Source organism: Epargyreus clarus, unplaced genomic scaffold (genome assembly GCF_041222505.1).
Source record: "Epargyreus clarus isolate Ecla_fem2 unplaced genomic scaffold, WU_Ecla_fem_2.2 ptg000001l, whole genome shotgun sequence".
In the NCBI taxonomy this organism is placed as follows: Eukaryota; Metazoa; Arthropoda; class Insecta; order Lepidoptera; family Hesperiidae; genus Epargyreus; species Epargyreus clarus.
In genome coordinates, this window is record NW_027332209.1 from 8,289,888 (window position 1) to 8,308,322 (window position 18,435).

General features: G+C 32.5%; 4 protein-coding genes across 5 annotated transcripts; 3 read left to right on the plus strand and 1 right to left on the minus strand.

Annotated features, from left to right (window-relative positions):
• Positions 1-4,068: 4,068 nt before the first annotated feature.
• On the plus strand, positions 4,069-5,700 carry LOC140755889 (5,10-methylenetetrahydrofolate reductase). Its single transcript, XM_073091602.1, has 2 exons — positions 4,069-4,612; positions 5,196-5,700. Exons 1-2 carry the CDS (start codon positions 4,285-4,287, stop codon positions 5,690-5,692), a joined length of 825 nt encoding a protein of 274 aa, XP_072947703.1. The 5' UTR covers positions 4,069-4,284; the 3' UTR covers positions 5,693-5,700.
• Positions 5,701-5,801: 101 nt separating this feature from the next.
• On the plus strand, positions 5,802-12,523 carry LOC140754462 (cytochrome c oxidase assembly factor 6 homolog). Of its 2 annotated transcripts, XM_073089815.1 has the most exons (7): positions 5,802-5,986; positions 6,696-6,779; positions 7,188-9,380; positions 9,455-9,602; positions 10,147-10,337; positions 10,623-10,861; positions 11,005-12,523. In XM_073089815.1, the coding sequence occupies exons 2-7, from the start codon at positions 6,711-6,713 to the stop codon at positions 12,506-12,508; spliced, it is 4,344 nt and encodes a 1,447-aa protein (XP_072945916.1). In that variant the 5' UTR covers positions 5,802-5,986; positions 6,696-6,710; the 3' UTR covers positions 12,509-12,523. The 2 variants fall into 2 exon arrangements, with proteins under 2 accessions (XP_072945916.1, XP_072946608.1); XM_073090507.1 differs by lacking the exons at positions 6,696-6,779; positions 7,188-9,380; positions 9,455-9,602; ... (1 more) ...; positions 10,623-10,861; positions 11,005-12,523 and adding an exon at positions 6,228-6,567 and having other exon boundaries at positions 5,828-5,986.
• Positions 12,524-12,574: 51 nt separating this feature from the next.
• Sbat (LSMD1 domain-containing protein Sbat) lies at positions 12,575-14,573 on the minus strand. Its single transcript, XM_073092608.1, has 3 exons — positions 14,289-14,573; positions 13,196-13,328; positions 12,575-12,749 (listed from the first exon to the last, which is right to left on the minus strand). Exons 1-3 carry the CDS (start codon positions 14,325-14,327, stop codon positions 12,604-12,606), a joined length of 318 nt encoding a protein of 105 aa, XP_072948709.1. The 5' UTR covers positions 14,328-14,573; the 3' UTR covers positions 12,575-12,603.
• A 351-nt stretch (positions 14,574-14,924) lies between these two features.
• On the plus strand, positions 14,925-16,909 carry AlkB (alpha-ketoglutarate-dependent dioxygenase AlkB). Its single transcript, XM_073092736.1, has 4 exons — positions 14,925-15,140; positions 15,229-15,561; positions 15,999-16,192; positions 16,509-16,909. The coding sequence occupies exons 1-4, from the start codon at positions 14,991-14,993 to the stop codon at positions 16,882-16,884; spliced, it is 1,053 nt and encodes a 350-aa protein (XP_072948837.1). The 5' UTR covers positions 14,925-14,990; the 3' UTR covers positions 16,885-16,909.
• Positions 16,910-18,435: the final 1,526 nt, after the last annotated feature.

An 18,435-nucleotide genomic window follows, 5' to 3' on the forward strand; every position in this document is an offset into this window, starting at 1 on the left:
GTTCAGCACAACTATCTACATTACATACGTACATTGTATAGTATCTAAAGACTGTACAATGTACATATTGTTAAGTCGAACGCTTCCTCTCCCCCCCCCCTCTATTTTCCCGTCTCTTTTTTTCGTTAACCAAGTTGTTGAAAGAATAATCGAGGTAACCTAATAGCACGAACTGAGTAATTGGAAATTGTTTAATTGCTTGGAAATAGGTTAAGGAGGTTTTTCAGATAGGTACAAGTAACTATCTTCTATCGGTACGTTGTGATCTCTGTCGGCTGCTTGCTGGTCAACCACGTATTTGGTAATAGCGTTCCTGTTTGTATAAAAACTGGTAGGAACTTATCTTTTGATACTCTTACTAGATAACTTCTCACATTCCGTTCACACCTTAAATTATACTGCTTTGATATACTTTATGTATGATGGTTGTTCCTGCGTGTTAAAAAATATTGATTTATTTTAATTTTACATGATCAACTATAATGCTATTTGTATAATACGCATTGACTGTCAACTATTCAATTTCCCTGAATATTTATATATTTTTGGTATGTGATGAATTTATTTTTTCTGGATTGTTATTAAATACAATATTAATAGGTTTTTTAGACATGTTTAATGTGAAAAACAAGAGACATGTTAGTAGGTAAAATGAATTTGTGTCTAATAGCCGAATAAATTAAAAATATTTCTTAAGCCTTTTGTCCCCTTAAGAAATATTTTTTAAGTGTCCACAAACTGAACTGCCATAAATGATACCGAATTTAGAATAGTAATGGAATATACTCACTTCGAATACTCCACAATAGTAGCCGTAGGGTTTTCATGCATATATTCAATAGCGAGTCTTTTAGATGAATTGTTATGTATTATTTAATGGTGTAAGAAGAAGTACGATTGTAAAGGGCTGTTCAAACCCTGTAGATGGCGCTTGCACTGTATGTGCCACAAATGTGTACACAGTGCTCCTAGCCTCTTCACGTCAAAAATTGTGACAACCCTAATTACATATATATAATAATTTGCGTTAATTGGTTGTAGATAAACTGTTTGATAGGTAATTTGCTGAAGATTAAATATTCCTATGAATTATTAAAAATAAAAGTCTTATGGTGATAAACAATGCGACAATATGGTTATAGGATTAATTGTTACGAGTAACAAAATTATGGTCAGTTGATGTTACTGTCTACGGTGATAGTCACATTTGGTCTCAGCGTATTTAATACCATTTTATACTTGCATCTGTATCCAACGAAGCCAGTAGTCTGAATTTTTTACCAGTTTATACATCAAAATATATATTCTTTAATTGTAACCGATCACTGAATTCCGCAGTTGTCTCGCTCCGGACAAAATACTAAAAACCAGTTCATATTTGCTCTCAGAAGTAATTTGTAGGAAAGTGACTAGTGCCCGTAGACATAGACCTCTGTAAATATCTACCTCTATTAATTAAATTATCGTTGAAAATAAGACTGAATTCAGTGTCAATTCAGATCGTGTTAGACCGCCATCACACCACCTGCGGAAGAATGAACAGAACATTTTTAGTAGAAAAAAATACTTGTAGTAAAGTAGAGTGATGTTAAAGATATAAGTAGAAACTCTTGAATATTACGTTAAACATACATTAGTCTAAAATATTTAGACATATCAATCTTTTAAATAAATTCGTCAATAAGTAAATCAAGCTGAGAGGTATTCTGAATCTACAATGAATAGTTCGATTTTAAAGTTTGCTGCACTGCCTTTGTTACGAGTATTAAACGCAATAAAACGGCGAATTAATTGCGACCGATCCTTTAGACAAACCACATTCGAAGTTATTAATCAGCCCAAAAACATTTAAAATTATAATAAACAAAACACGAGTAATTATGAAATGATTCAGAAAGTAAATGCTAATGTTGACTTTGATAATATCATGAAACTAAGTGGCTTAAATTTTAAATACCTTAATAAATTGTAATTAATAATCATCTGCAAATGATGCAATGATTCTTCAAATGTACTAAAGTTACATTTCGCTAAAATTAATACTTATTAAAATTACGCTACAAAAGTCCTTAAATCATACATTGTGTAATTTGCCGCACCTATGTTTCTGAGTGTGTATCTAAGTAGGTATATTTGAGATATGCAAATAATAAAATAATATCTACTTAAATGATACTGGGCATGTATGTACCTTTCTTTCTTTCGAGGGGGAAACCTTCAAAAGGTATTTTTACTGCACTAAAATCCCCCGGTGGCCGTCATCAACGCTTGTTGGAGAACTCCGGGATCTTCGACGGAACGCCACCGGAGCCCTCTAAGCGCGATGCCCTGATCGGGCTCTACCTTGGGGGAGCAGTTTCCGCTCTTCCCAAACCATGTAGTGTTTACGACAGTATGTGACCACACATACCGCCGTCCTTCTCGGGGTCGCTTGCTGGACGGTTCGAACTCCCACTTTTGCCGCCCGCAACCCCGGAAGCCCCCTTTTAGTCGCCTCCTACGACAGTCAGGGGATACCGTAGCCCTATTCTAGTCCCGGAACTACAGGGACAAGGCATGTATGTACCTATATCATTGCAATATTAATGTGCGGCAAATTTTATAATGTAGGTAAAGAGCTTATGTGAAAATAAAAATTTACCTAATTAAATGTTGAATTACTACATGTTTCATCTAATGTTGTAATCGGAAATGGATATTGTTATTCACATCATCTATTGGGCTTAGCAAAAAACGATAGATATTAAAATAAAATTGATATCATCATTATAATATCTATTGTCTTAGCTTAATTGACTATTGTTAAAGGTGAACGAAGCTTTATCAAACCGTAACAATAAATTACATACGTAAGAATTATTACAATTAACGTAGGTTCCAATAAATATAATTTAGCCAATTGTAGTATAGGTGTTTGGAAGCTTTTACACGAATGAAAAATGCCACTGTATTATATTCCGTCATTTTCGAGCAAACTTCATGTTATTCGCAATTATTTTTAGATACTTACCTAGATAAGTAGCAAATTTTATATACTTACATAATTCAATGTAGATAATGTAGTACGTGAACGTACCAACTCATAACGTTATAGCTTGGGAACACACAAGTTAAGGAAGAACTTAAGTAAGTTAAGTACATTCAAGTGCATGAGTTTATTGCATAACTTTATACATTTAAATTTAATACGTATACCTACTGATACAACGAGATAATCTGTAACCATGGATATACAAAATGAGACATACAACAAGAATCCTCTCTGAAGTCGGTACTCCCAGAATTAAAATTATAATTAGTTGAAACAACCACGTTCATGTTCTCTAAGATGGTAAAACCTTTCGTATGCAACTCAGAAAATTTATTTCCCCGGAATACAATTTGTACGTTATCGCCGGGGTCGAATCACAAAGGGTTCAACACCTACAATGCACTTGAAGTTAAATAATAATATCCACGGGTTAACATAATCAGACGGTGTGTTGGATATATACCAAAACCGATATCCGAATATCCGAGTAACGTTGAGCACTAGTCTGTACTGAGCTTTACACTGTAGTGTTTTTAACTTTTTTATTTGGTTTGGTCTAGTAAACGAGTTTTGGTTGTGATAAAAGCATGACCGATTGTTAACTGTGTATAGTACAGGCATAATAAAATTATTCACTAAATGGTGTTTTGTTTTCTGTCCTCTACTTAGATTTTTTAATATGTACAAGTTGCAAGACCATGCAGTCCACCTGATGGTAAGTGACTACTGCCACCCATGGACATCAACCAAAGTAATTAACTCTAAATAAGACTAGGGTCGTTCTCGTAGACTTATAAATTTTCTATAAAAAATTGTATATTATCAACTCTTAAAGATTAACTGCTTAATAACGGCAACATAATTAAGATTAATATTGAGATAGACAACATTGGAATTAATGTATCTAAGGCAAGACGTTTATTTTAAATTAATCACTACAAAACTAGTGGCTCTGGGCTACGAGTTATAAATACGCATCCAATTTACAAATGGCACTAACTATAATAGGTATTAGCATTATTCGGTATCTACAGCGTTTACGTATGATACGTACCTTCATACGTACCTACATACTCGTACGTCAGTACTGATTGAATAAAAGTACGATATCAAAGTATCCGTGTTACAAATTTATCTCGGCAGTAAAGATAAGCGACTACGGACACTTGTGCGTTTGGTTGAATGTTTATTGTGAACTGAAACGCTACTACTTAAAAGTTAGTGTCTGAAAACGTTGTAGTATCGAAAACAAAATGTCTACAACACAGTGTAAAATTACTGATGTAATTAACACCGGCAGTGGAAATTCATACTCGTTTGAAGTGACGCCAAATATTAGAGAAGATCAGTTAATTAATATGAAAGTGGACCCTTTATTCTACTCAATCACATGGCATGCTACCATACACGAGTGTAGAAACTTAGACATCGCACCTTTAAAATTAGCTAAGTTTTTAAGAAGAAATAACAAGAATGTGTTGCTACATTTGTCGTGTAATTTGTTAAGGAAAAGCTACCTTGACGATTTACTGCTTATGCTACAGAAGGAAAACATTTGTAATTTACTTATCATTTTAGGAGGTAAGTAGTACAATAGACATACAAGAACCTACACAATACAGTTATTTAGAAAAGTTTATATATACCTAGTTGGTATTTTCATAAATTTATTATAACAAATTTTATTGAATTTTGAGACTTGGTTATAGTTAAACTTAACGTATAGAACCTATTCTTATATGCCTTTATAAATGATTTTACATATTCTGGTAGACTATGTATTTACCATAGATTAGTAAAGATACTTCGCCGCCTTGAAATTGAATGAAGCCGCAAATGGCTTATTTTAGTAAGCTCTTTTTTTGAATTCTTGACAAATAAATACATTTTTAGGGAAAATTTACGAATAAATAACTAATGCTGCGTAATTTATGTAAGAAATAAATAATTATTTCAAATATTTTAGGGACATTTTAGCACGGAGACGTGGCAAAACTTTTTTACGCAACTATTTCAATTCTCAAAACTGGGTACATTTTCTTGTTAGGAGTGAGTAATCTTTACTAATCTATGGTATTTACGTTAAAAATATTTGGGAAATAGGTACACAGTATTATTATGTATTTATAATTAACAGATAATAACATGTTGTAATTATTTTCAGAAAAATATGATCCGAATACAACTGACTTTAAAAGTACTCCAGAATTGATACGCTATATCCGAAAGAAATCAGAGGATTATTTTTGTATAGGAGTGGCTGCATTTCCCGACAGAGATGACAAATTAAAGCATTTAAAGGATAAGTTTGATAGTGGAGCTGACTTTATAATAACACAGGCATTTTTTGATGTGGATGTGTTTGCAGATTTCTTAAATAAATGTAATGCGTTAGGAATTACCGCCCCAATATTGCCTGGAATATTTCCTTTTGAAACAGAAAATGAATTAACTGGCTTTATTAATTTGTGTAAAGTTCATATTACGCCAAAATTGTTGGAAGAGCTTAAGAATCAGTCTGGTATTGAAATTGTGAGACAACAAATAAATGACATTAGCGGAATTTTAAAATATAAACATTTTCACTTTTTCACTCTCGATAAAATAGAAAGAACATTAAAATTGTTAAAACTTAGCAGTTTCACACACAAATTCATTTAGAGTAAATTTACATTATGATAAGTAATAACGCTAAAATATTAATTTTGTACTCATATGGCTGTACATTTTAAATTACCTTTGCTGTACCGGGAAGGATAACAGTTGTCACTTGTCAAGTATTCTTTTACAGTGTCAATCGCAGGACATTATTTGAGGTTATCTTTTTCCTTCGAGATAAAAAAGTCTGATTTTCCCTTTTCGTGACAAAAAGCGAAGTATTTCCTATTTACATTAGTCGTATATTCTTAACTTATCTTCTGTGATCGTATTCTTCTTGTGTGATATACATCCAAAGTAAGTGTTATCTTCTATTATCAATTCATTAAAAATAATCAATATTTTAAGAGCTATAGTTAGTACTTTCCGTTACTAGATTGAAGTCAGAATGATAATTAAAAGCTTATCGTTACGACATCATTTACTTCTTTATTTTTGGGTTCAGTTACGGCTTTTATTATTTAAAAATTTGATTCGTGTCGTGCTAAAACTCTATATTTAATTGGTCTGGTCTGAAACTCCTTCGTTCTTGTTCTAGGGTGTAAAGATGTCATTTCCCGATAAAGCTCAAAGGAAAACTTGTTGGGATGCTAGAGACCGCTATTGGGAATGTTTAGATGACGAGAATATCAAAGACAGTTCATTAATACCTAAAGTATGCGCTGAACTTAGGCGAGCTTTTGAAAAATCGTGCCCTTCCAAGTGGGTCACCCATTTTGATAGAAAACGCGATTTCATGGTGTTTAAAGAGAAAATGCAAAAAGAGGGGTTCGAACCTATTAAAGAAAAAGAATAATTGGATTATTGACACTAGTTTTATTTCTTGTATATAATTATGTATGTACTTAGATTATTTAGTAAATCCTGTTAATTTAGAATTGGTATTATTATTCATTAACCCTTAAATATATAAAAACCTGAAGTTATTACAAGGTAAATAATAAGTTCATTAATTTGTTAAATAAAATATATAGTTACTTTTAAGAATAATGTATTTAATTTCCAGTTACTTGTGAACAACATGGATATCGAAGAAATTATATTGAAGATAAAAGTCCCAACACCTGAAGTAAAAGTGGAAGACATACAGGTACAAAATAAATGAATTATTACAATATTGTAGTAAGTAGAAGAAGTGTTTTGCTATTTGGTCTTTTAATCTGGAGGCCTAAGTTTTGAAATTCCATCAAATGTAGTGGATTATGGCCTACACCCCTCGCAAGCTGATAGGAGACCCGTGCCAATCTGAGACGGTTCTTATAATTTCAGTATGTAATAAAACAATTTTCCGAAGCAGTACAGCTCAGTATTCAGGGGTAGCAGAACATTTGTGGCCAATCTCAGGTACAATTTGAATTAAATCAGGGGTTGATTACAGATGTCCATGGGCAGCAAGTGTACTTTATCTCTTGTCTTGTTGTTTTTGTTCGCCTGCATTTCGATATTTTTTCTAGTACTATAATAATATCTTTTAATGTGCCTTTTCTTAAATTTTTAGGAGGTGTTAAAGAAAATAAAACAAGCTGAGAATATCACAACGGACAAAGATGGCATGGACAAATACTATCTTGAAATATTAGAAATTTTGTGGACTCATATGGAGAAAGGATTCAAAGAATTTGATGACCAACTACTCTGCTCTACATATTTCTATACAATTTTAACTTTTTCTAATGAAAAAGAAGTTTATTTAGGAAAAGTTTTAGAACTTGTTAAGCATGAAATTAAACTAAAAGAAGAAAAAATTGAAGCTAGCGATAATATTAGCAGAACAATTGCTCTCATATATGGTATATTTCAATCAACTATACTACAAAAATCTGATGACACAAAACCCTCACATTTACCAGCAATTCTGAAGGACATCTTTAATTTACTTAGATTGATGTCATATGTATATTCTCAGTATACATTTTTAACATTCAAGATAATGACTTTCTTTAAAAAAGTAGTGGGTACAAATTTACAGGAAATACTCTTTAATAAAGAGTATAATTATACACTCCTTAATGTTATTAATCATAATTGGGAGAACCCCATAACAGGAGTAAGGAGTTTGAATAAGATCATATTCCACAACCTTATATCAGTTGTAGATGAAGATATGCATGGTTTTATACTGCAACAATTAAATGGCTTCTATTGGAATAAAGCTAAGTACTTAATGTTTGCAGAAGTCATTGAAAAATACCAAGGTAATGTTGAAGAACTGATAGATAAGTATGATTTGGTCAAAGGCCTTATATACAGCTTACATAAAGCTGGGTTAGTATCAGCTGGAACTGATATGTATATCAATATAGTGAAACGACTTAATGCACATGATAAGTGGTGCACAATATTTTTGCATCAAATTATGGAAATAATCAAAGGATCATCAAAAAAACCAATTGAAAATTTTAATAACTATTGGTGCCTGAATACTATTAAAAAATTTCCATCATTAATACGAATCATTGTTGATGAAGTAGAAAATTTGAATAATGTTGAGAATAAGTTATATAGTTGTTTGACTATTATGCAACAGAGCAACAGATTGGGACTTCTCGAAAAATATTTTAGTGGTTCTCAGATAGAGTTGCATGTGTTGAATGGTATAGAACACATTGATTCATCTATTAGGGCACTGTCATTTGATATTGTATGCAGTTCACATGGCAAATTTTTACCAGAGCAAAATGAATATAACCTAATTTTAGATTTTCTCAAAAACAATGTTAATTCTGATTGCTCTGTTCTGAGGATAAATATGATGAAAAGCCTACACAATTTTCTTATACAGCTAAATGTTATGTTCGTAAATTGTTATAAAAGCGGCAAGGATTATGATGTTGATGATTTAAAAAGTTTCTGTATGTCATTACAGACTTTTATAAAAGAGTCACTAAACTATAATGGAAATTATCAAAGAAAAATTGCAACAATTCAAGTTGCTAAAGCGCTAATTATTTCCTTTAAAGAGGTTCCAAGGAAAAAGCAAAAACAAACAAGACAGTTTAACACAACTTTAATTGACTTCTTGAAGAGTGAAAAACTATGGATTTTGTCTGAAAATCATTTTGTTTTGAAACTGATAAACTTATTAAAAGACCCCTCGGTGGATATAAGGGAGCATGCCATGGAGGTCTTACTTCATAATTACTCTGATCAGTTGTGCAGTGATTTTATTGAGAATCTAATTGAAGAAGCATCATTATGCTTAAAAAGTAGGTTCTTTTATCAAATCACATGTGGGCATACAATCTTCAAGTTAGTTGTGAATTTATTATTAATAGAAAAATGCACTGAAGGTCGGTACAAGAATGTGGAAGATGTGTTTGAATTTGCACTAGGTGTTGTGAAATCTGAATGTGATTCAAAAATTGACATTGTTAAGTCAATTGATGAAGGCAAACAACTACATTCATACCTAAGCATTTTGCATATTATATTTCAAGTATGTCTTGAAAAATCATATAAATTGAACATTTCATTAAATGCGATTACGTTATTGCTAGACATGTTAAAAACTATTTCGAATCAGTTTGTTTGGGAGAAAGAATCCTTAGTTAGTTCAGATTTCTCTAAAATGAATGACATGGTACAAGAAATGATAGCAAATTCGGGGCATAAAATATCCCATCACGACAATGAAACAAATATATCTGGTCTACATCAAGTTGTTCTTAATTGTTTGTGGTTAAATGTGAAGGTAATTTTAGTTCTATGAATTATAATAAAATCTTGTTATAGAATAGTTGTGTGTTAAAACAATTTATTTTACAGGCTTCATGTGAATTATCTTCAATTTTGATAAGTTATTTTAATGATGATGCCCATAAGGATGTTTGTGAACAATGTCTCAGAATTATTTGCAATGTTTTGGAAACTTCTAGACACAAAGGTGCTATTGAAGCTGGTGGTTCCGCCCTCGGTAATACAAGCAACATTTTATTTTCTATTGTAACATTAGGTGACTGATATAAGTTCATAAAATGTCAAAATGTGCACTCACTGACATACTAGAATTAGGAATACATGGGATGTTGGCCTACACACAAGGAGTAACTAATGTGTAACGTCCGAGACATAATTCCTGCAATTTATAAAGTTGTAAAGTCTATCTAGTAAACGCGTACACCGCATCACATCGCATTGCACAATACGCGCCAGCCACCAATCAATTGAAATTACCAACTCGCAAAATATTTATCTCGCATGGTCCTAAGCTGTTTTAAGTCCAGTAAGGCAACGCATATACTTTAGTTTCGCCATACAACCTGCCCTTGTGTAGATAGACAAAAGTTGTGAATAGCAATTGCGAATTTAATAATAACGCGATGCGATGCGGCGCGATAATATATGTAGATATTTGCTAGTCAGTCTCCATACAAAGTTATAATTTGTTGTATAATATAATTAATGAAGCTCCTAGTTCCTTGCTGCAATCTTTCAACCTTACCTTTAATGTTATACAGGTCAAGCGATCCAGAAACTGACATCTTCACCAGAAGGATCAATGATATCAGAAATACCTATGATGTTACTAAAGAGTAAACTCAATGAATTAATATCTGAAACTAGCAATATGGCGTCCGTAACTCGAAGAGGTGCTGGATTATCAATAATGATACATCGGATTGTCAGCAGTGATATGAAAAAGGGCAAGGTGAAGGAATTACTAAGTACAATATAATTATAGTCTGTTTTATGTAAAGTAGATGCTATCAATTGATGAAATAGTAATTAATCCTACAATATCTGTCCTATTTAGTCCCCACCAAATACCAATTACATGTATTCGGATTTAACTAGGGGGAATATATAAGCCCTTAATAATACTTGCCTCATAGTTCTTCCATTGCAAAAAATCGGTATTAGAGGCAATTATTGTTTATGACTTATTTGGCATTTTGGAATATTGTTCTAATGTTATAATTTACCTCTTTTACAGCCTCTATTCCATTATTTTATGCAAGTGTTATTGGCTACCTGCAACAAATTGCCCCAACCTAGCACTAACGAAAATGATATTGACACAAGTAATGAAAAGGATTTGCCAAAAGCCATTTACATACATTTTCTGACTAGAATCGTGACAGACAGCAGTTTGGCTTCAGACATGATGTATTACTCTGCAAAACTAGCAGAAGTTGCATTTGACAATCTGAACAGTTCCTGTTGGCAAATAAGGTAATGTTAACATTGCATAGATATTAGAATACTAAATGAACTCTCTGATGATAAAGCCTTCCAACTTTGTTTATGGTGCATACTTTTAACATCAATTACCTCAAAATAAATACATACTAATTCTATGATCATTTTTTTTTCAGAAATGCAGCTCTTCAACTCTATGGCTCACTTATTCCTAAACTTATTGGTCAGAAGAAGAATTCTGGTGCAAGTGAAGAGGTGATTGCTACTGTGGCAGTTGATGAATTTCGCACACACTCGCCAAAATTATGGGAATACATGGTGAAACAGTTAAAAAACAGCACTGAATCTTGTGATGTAGTACACACTCATAATAACCTCGTTCCCATACTGAGTATACTTGCAAACATGGCACCTATGTATAGTTTTTCAAATGAAAACGAATTAGATGAAGAATTATTACCAAGCCTGATATCATTACTTGGAAGTCCCATATATGTTGTAAGACGGCTTACAGCAAAGTGTCTTCTCAACATATATCCTTTTCAGGACATTTTAAATGTTCTTTTGAATTCTTCATGTCAAACTGAAAATTGTCTACATGGTTCTCTGTTGCTGCTAAATGAGTTCATCAAACAATACAAGGGGAAAAAAGATCTAATAGAAAATATGGAAACCCTTAAAATGAAATATCATAATCAACTGATATCGAGAAATCATTCATATTTATGCAGAGAAAGCTTTGAATACATATTCCCCGAATCTATAAATTTAACAGACCAAATGATGAGAGAAACATTATTAGAAATGAACAGGTATCAATATGCTCAAGGTATATTTCAATGGGCGAATTTCCGTGTGCAATACTTCTTAGAAAATGCATCATGGATTACAATACCACCAATTGTTGCATTGATTTCTGATTGTAGTGATTTTGAGAAATACTGTGAAACATTGTGCAAGAGAATAAAACAAGAAAGAAATGTTTCAGAGAAAATCTTATTTTCCATTTGTAACACTTTATATTCCTTGGGATTCAGTAGAAAAAGTGCTGTATTATGGAAACTACTTAATAAAATATTACTTCACACAGAGTTACTAAGTGAACATCTGGATACATCATTGCTACACCAATATTTAGCACAAAATAAAGTGTCTTACAGAATGAGGTACATGTTACCATTCGCAGCTAGAGTTTTGAAAAATACAAATGAACTATTGTGTGTTTCCACCATTATATTCAAGTTATGTAGCCCTGAAACTAGTGATGTAGACATGAGGTTAATGGCTGCAACTGCTAATAATGAGCTTGCTAGTAAATTTAACAGTTTATCAGATATGGCAAAGATAAATGCAATAAAGGCTACTGTTATGTTCTTACAAGATGAGGATGAAACTGTAAGAAATTTGAGTGTACACTTTTATAGCCAAGTAAATATGAAGAAAATTGCAACACATCCCTACATTTGTTTGAAGAATATATTAAATCACGATTTTTTAAACAATGTGATTAAGGATTCATCTACTGGAATTCAATCTATATGTAATGATTTACAGGAGTTATTAAAAGGTTTAACTATAAGCATTGAAGATGAATATAACCCTTTTGTAAATGAGTCCAAAAATATATATTTAGAACCAGAAATTCTAATACAACTACTTGATAAATTGAAAACTGTTTAAAATTTAATAAATTCTTTTTACTGCAATTGTTTTTTTCTCTTAGGGATTATCAATAAAATAGACATGGACATAATAAAATATTTTACTTAGCTAAGTTATTCATCATAATAATATTTTGGGGGGCTTGAGGTGTCATCTATTTGGATGGAAACTATGTGTCGTCCGGGCACCATAACCAGACCCAATACTCTAGGCTCTTCCATTTCACCATCAGTATTTTTAAGGTATTCTGAACAGGCTCCTATAACAAAATAACGAGTATGAAGTCTAAAGGATAAGTTATTTTATAAAATTGAGAAACCAATAATAGTAGACCAAGAAACCTGAAGTCCCATTTCATGGTGAGTGGACACTGCTACTTATGGACAGCTGGCATCCAATTAACCGAAAACCGAAAAGAACTACATGTCATTTCATGGGAGAAATAGTGTTGTGTAAAAGACTAAAGATTTCCTTTGTGGTTTCCTAATATTGTTTGCTTCTAAACTCATTAATTTTTGGTAAAACCACTTTTAAAATTGATTAAATCAAAGTTCTTTCAGGGTACCTGTAATACTACCATTATGTAGGTTCAATTTCATTCTGAAAGATCTCAAAAATATGGCCAATAATCAAAGAACTATACAAAAGCTTAAGCTCAGGCATGGCTGCAGATCTAACATCTGATGTGTAAATTATGACACTTACCTAAAATAACATTAGCATCTCTGTCTGTACAAAGAAAGACTCCAATTAAGACTCTTCCATCGGTCATTTCAATTCTAAAATTCATGTTTAGCCATTTTCTTAACTTTGCCTTCCCTTCCGGTTCCTCAACAACCTGGAAATATTATTTAATAGTGTTAAAAAGTGAAGTAAAGTTTAAGGCAATGGGGCATATTTAGCAGTGGCGGACTAAGCTCTGTGGTAATCCAGGGCGGAAATGTTGAATGAGGCCCCCCAGTCTGAGAAGTTGATATAATTTTACAAGCTTTTACAAATCTCTACAAAGGAATTTGTACACATTTTGAGGCCCTTTAGGACCAAAGACCATGATCTCTCCCCCTTATCTCACCGGTGAAATTTAGAATAAAATTTGTACTCTAGCCTTATATCTACTTGGATATGATGGTCCCCTTTTTAATATATTATGTGAGAAGAACAATTACGTAAATAGTAAATTGTCCTTAACTGACTATTATGTCTATATCGTACAACTTATTAGGGGCAAGCTGCATAACCCAACAGTACTTGAGCAGATCATGCTGAACGTCCCAGACGGCTACGTTTGGTCGAGAAGACGGAAGCTGTTCGCAACACCAAAGTGTAGGCTCTCGTTCGGGAAGGAGTCTCCCTTGCTTAAAGCAGTGACACTGCTCAACGGCTTACTGACTTGGGACCCAGCAGTAGATGTTTTTTTTACACCAATTGCCGTATTTCGCAGGACGGCAGGGGAATTTCTCGAGAAGCTTGACAAACGAATTAGATAAATTCTGTTATGTTTTAAGCTATGTATATAAAGTTGAATAAATAAATAAATAAATAAATTTCAATATAGGCATGGATGCCTTTCTGGCTTACAACTATTCTATCAATTAATAGGTCATTTAGCCAGTAGGCCAGTACTTACTGGCTGATAGAGTAATTAATATTTACGTTATTTAAATGAAGGCGAAAATTAATTTCTAATACGCATTTAACTGAAAAATATTAGGGACATACCTACAATTTCAACTGAGTATAGCATTTAGGGGATCAAAATAATACATGTCGGTTAAGCCAGTATTTCTTGTTTACTTACCTTCACATCTTCCCGTGGTTGCACTACTTCGTTACTCATTTTATAATTGTAATTTGATGAACGCTCTCTTGTATGAATCGACAAATACGAGTGTCTATTTTCAATATCCACAATATTAAAGTGTAAATAGCATTATATATAGTATATTTGATTAGAAACCCAGCAAGAAACTTTCAACATTTTTTTCTTGACTATTGGTATCCTGAATTTTTTCAAAATTCCGAAAGAAAATCTTGAAAATACTACAATCTGAATTCTGAATTATTTTTGAAGTTTTGATCTGTCAAACTCGAAATTAATCGGTCTTCATTGACTGATTGACACTTGACAGTAAAGTTGACATAAGCATTTTTTGACAAATAGGGGCGTGCATGGAGATTCCATGGTCTCAAATCTCCAACATGTCGGGTCTCTATTTGTTGTCATTATTTTAATAATTTTACAAGTGTTGCGGTTCCCCAACCGTGGCTAAGGCACAAAAAAAATATTAGGTAACTCACCGTAGATTCTCACCGTAGAGTTCCGGCTGCGGAACCCGGCTTGATTTTCGAACGAATAACAAGGTTGTCAAATAACAGCCATGATTGATGATAACAGGATAACTGTCAATGTCAATTTGTCAAATGAAATGGATTATAAATATTTAAATAATTCTTTATTTTCCTACAAAGGAAATTTGATATAAATAATACAAAAGTTATAATGAAGCGTAAATTAAATAATATGGAAAGTGCTATTCCGGCCAAAGGAGAGGATATATTTATGAAAGTATTTAAATATTATAAATCTAATAACCAAAAACCTTCCTACGATAACGTCATATCAATTGCACGTAATACTTGTACAACTGAGGTAATATGATTTTATGTATGCAATTAATTCATTATAATAAATGTGTAAATAATATTTATAACTAAATTGTATTTTTTTTACATTTCAGTTAGATGCTGTGAATGTAAATTCTAGTCAAATAGATGACGCAAGATTGGAATTACTTGGATTACACAAATGTTCAGAATGGAAACAATATTCCTTTAAAAGGCATCCTGGATTAATATTAATAAAGAACCCATTCACTGGGTTAGGCCAGCGATATTGGATCAGGCAATGTTTGGAGGAGTATCCTAAGAAACCAAATAAAAAGAATATTGACATAGATACAGATCTAAGTGATTGGTGGCAAGAATGCTACAAAGATGGGCAGTTGAATAGGAAGCTGCAGAAGAAGTTACGATGGACCACCCTTGGCTACCACCATGACTGGGATAGTAAAGTAAAATGTTAATATTCTGCTTTTGAACAATTAAACACACATACTTATTTTTATATGATAAGATACCAGTCCTGATATCTGTAATCAGTCTTGTTAATACTCCTGTCTTGTATAAGACTCCTGTTTTAACTGATATTGCTAACAAGAGGCATTGCTGTTTTATGCCCATTATTTATAATAATCAATCTGTCTAATTTTTTAGAAATTGGACAATTCCTTCCTACTAGGAAATAGCAAATGCAATGCTAGTAAATGCAATCAAAATTAGAGACTTACACAATGAATTTACATCATAATCCATATATTTTTCCATATCCATATATTTGTATCTGTAAACTGATACATACTAAAAAAAATAGCCATTCATTTTAAAATTAAATATTAATTAATAAACAAAGAACATGTAAAATATAAATCTTTTATAATTAACATTTCAGGTATACAGTGAAGAGAACAAGTCTCCTTTTCCTAAAGACTTGGCAGAACTGTGTGATGTTGTGGCACTGTACCTCAACTACAAGAACTTTAAGGCTGAAGCAGCCATAGTCAACTACTACCACATGGGCTCCACACTGTCAGCACACACTGATCATTCCGAGGTGAACTTAGAAGCCCCATTGTTTTCATTTAGGTTGGTAAAGATGTTATAACGAATATATGAGATTCATTAATAATTAATAAATATAACAAAACTGTTAGAGTACACAAAGCTCTTGAATGACAGAATAAGCAAAGCGTCTACAAAAGACTTGTTTGTTCATAGTGAATCAAAGATTACATAACATATTCATTAAATGATTTTATCCCTGGTATTTTTATTTGTTTTGGGATTTTTTGTTCATTTAATGATCATAAATTGCCTCTCACAAGAATTGTTTGAGAATACAATTAAATATTTGTAACATTAGATCCTAACATTCCTAAACATTTTTTATTTTGAATTTCAGTTTTGGCCAGTCTGCAATATTTCTCCTTGGTGGACATGAGAAATCCACAGAACCGTCTGCAATATTATTAGACAGTGGAGATATTGTGGTTATGTCTAAAGAAGCTAGACTTTGTTACCATGCGGTACCGAAAATACTGCCAGCTTCATCACGACCATGGGACCAAAGTGATTTCAAACCGATTACATGTAATGGCAGTAGTTTTAAATACATTGATGACAAAGATTACATAACACTTGTAAATAGAAACAGTGACAATACAGAGTGGAAAGACTTCAGTATTTATACAGAAGAATCAAGAATAAATATCAATGTTAGACAGGTATTAAATGAAAATCAAAGCACTCTAACAGATTCAAATTTTAATGACACTTGATATTATATCAGTATTGTATTTTTAATTTGTAGTTTTATTTTTTAAACCATTATTTGATTTACTTCTGCAGATAAATATATATTTTCTTAACAAAATTTTAAGTATTCATAACTTCAGACCTTTAAAACTTTAGATAAGGAAAGTCCATATTGTTTTTAAAATAATCATTTATTCATATAAGTTTCATGATATTCTGACCTGGTTGGTTCAAAGTTAGTTCGAAAGTTTATTCAAACAGAAAGGCAATGTTTTAATGCAATTTACAGGCATATTGCTTACAATGATTGGTTTTGCATGTATCCAATTGAAATAAAACTGCTTAATATTGACTTAATATTTAACTGGATACTTTAATAATGTCCTTTGTCATGATGGGAGCATCAAATGGTTTTTGGAGAAGTGGTTGTTTTGTAATCACTGAAAAATAAAGATTAAAATTGAAAATAATGTGATGATTAAATTAGTTTATTTTAATAGATTTCGTAACTGTTAAACATTAATGTTAGTTAGATGTTTTGGTAGTGCGGTAAATGACGTATCTTACATGACGTCACCAAGTCATAAGTGTGCATAGGCAGACTACACATCGTTGAGATTATTGGAGTTTGGCAAGGGGAGATATCTCGCCAGGCGAGGGAGTCTGTTCGAAGCTTCTGTATATTTAAGATGTGTAGAAAACTTCGAGCGTGATACAGAATATCTGTGTCGCTATTTCGTGACTTGTTCCGGAAAATCGCCACAGAGGATTTTAGTTGATCGCAGTAGGTACTTATAAAGATTACAAAAATTAATGGAACATGCCTGTTATTTTAACCACGGATCGCCAGTGTGGAAGGCTGCATTATTGGTAATGACGACTAAATCGACTAAACTTAATAAAACACATCACTTAATAAAACTTTTGAAGGTGGTAGAACCCTTTGTGGTACGACTCCGGCGGCACCATCGTCACATACATTTCTGCCTCATAACAACAGTGTTAAGCGCTGCCGTATTCTGGTTTGAAGGGAGTGTTAGGAGACATACTTTTCCGAGGCGTTCCAGCTTAGTACATATGAGTACGTAATCTTATCTGGGTTGATTACAGATGTCCATGGGCGGCAGTAGCCAATTAACATCAACAATTAACACTGCATGCTTGTATGCTACTCCTAAATTATGTAAAGATAGTATTACCACGGTTCAGCGGTTTGGCAACAAGAGTGTGACTGCTAGTTTGATGGTCACACAGTCCCCAAAAACACTTTATGTAGCTTTCACCGTAACATTCGTATTTATCTTTCACTTCTCGGTTGGAGAGGCGATCAGCTCCTGGCCTATAACAATAGTCACATTTCGATTTACGTTCTCTCAAATTCATCATAAGCTTCATATTAGTTACTCTTAAATTTTAATTTGTGTTTCGAAAAGGCGACTTGTAAACGACGAAAAATTTTAGACCGAATTTTGAAGCATTCATAATTTTTGACACATGTTTTTTTCAAATAAATGTCGATGAAATAACAAAACAGGTATTATATAGCTACTTTCCAAATACTAAAACCAGATGTT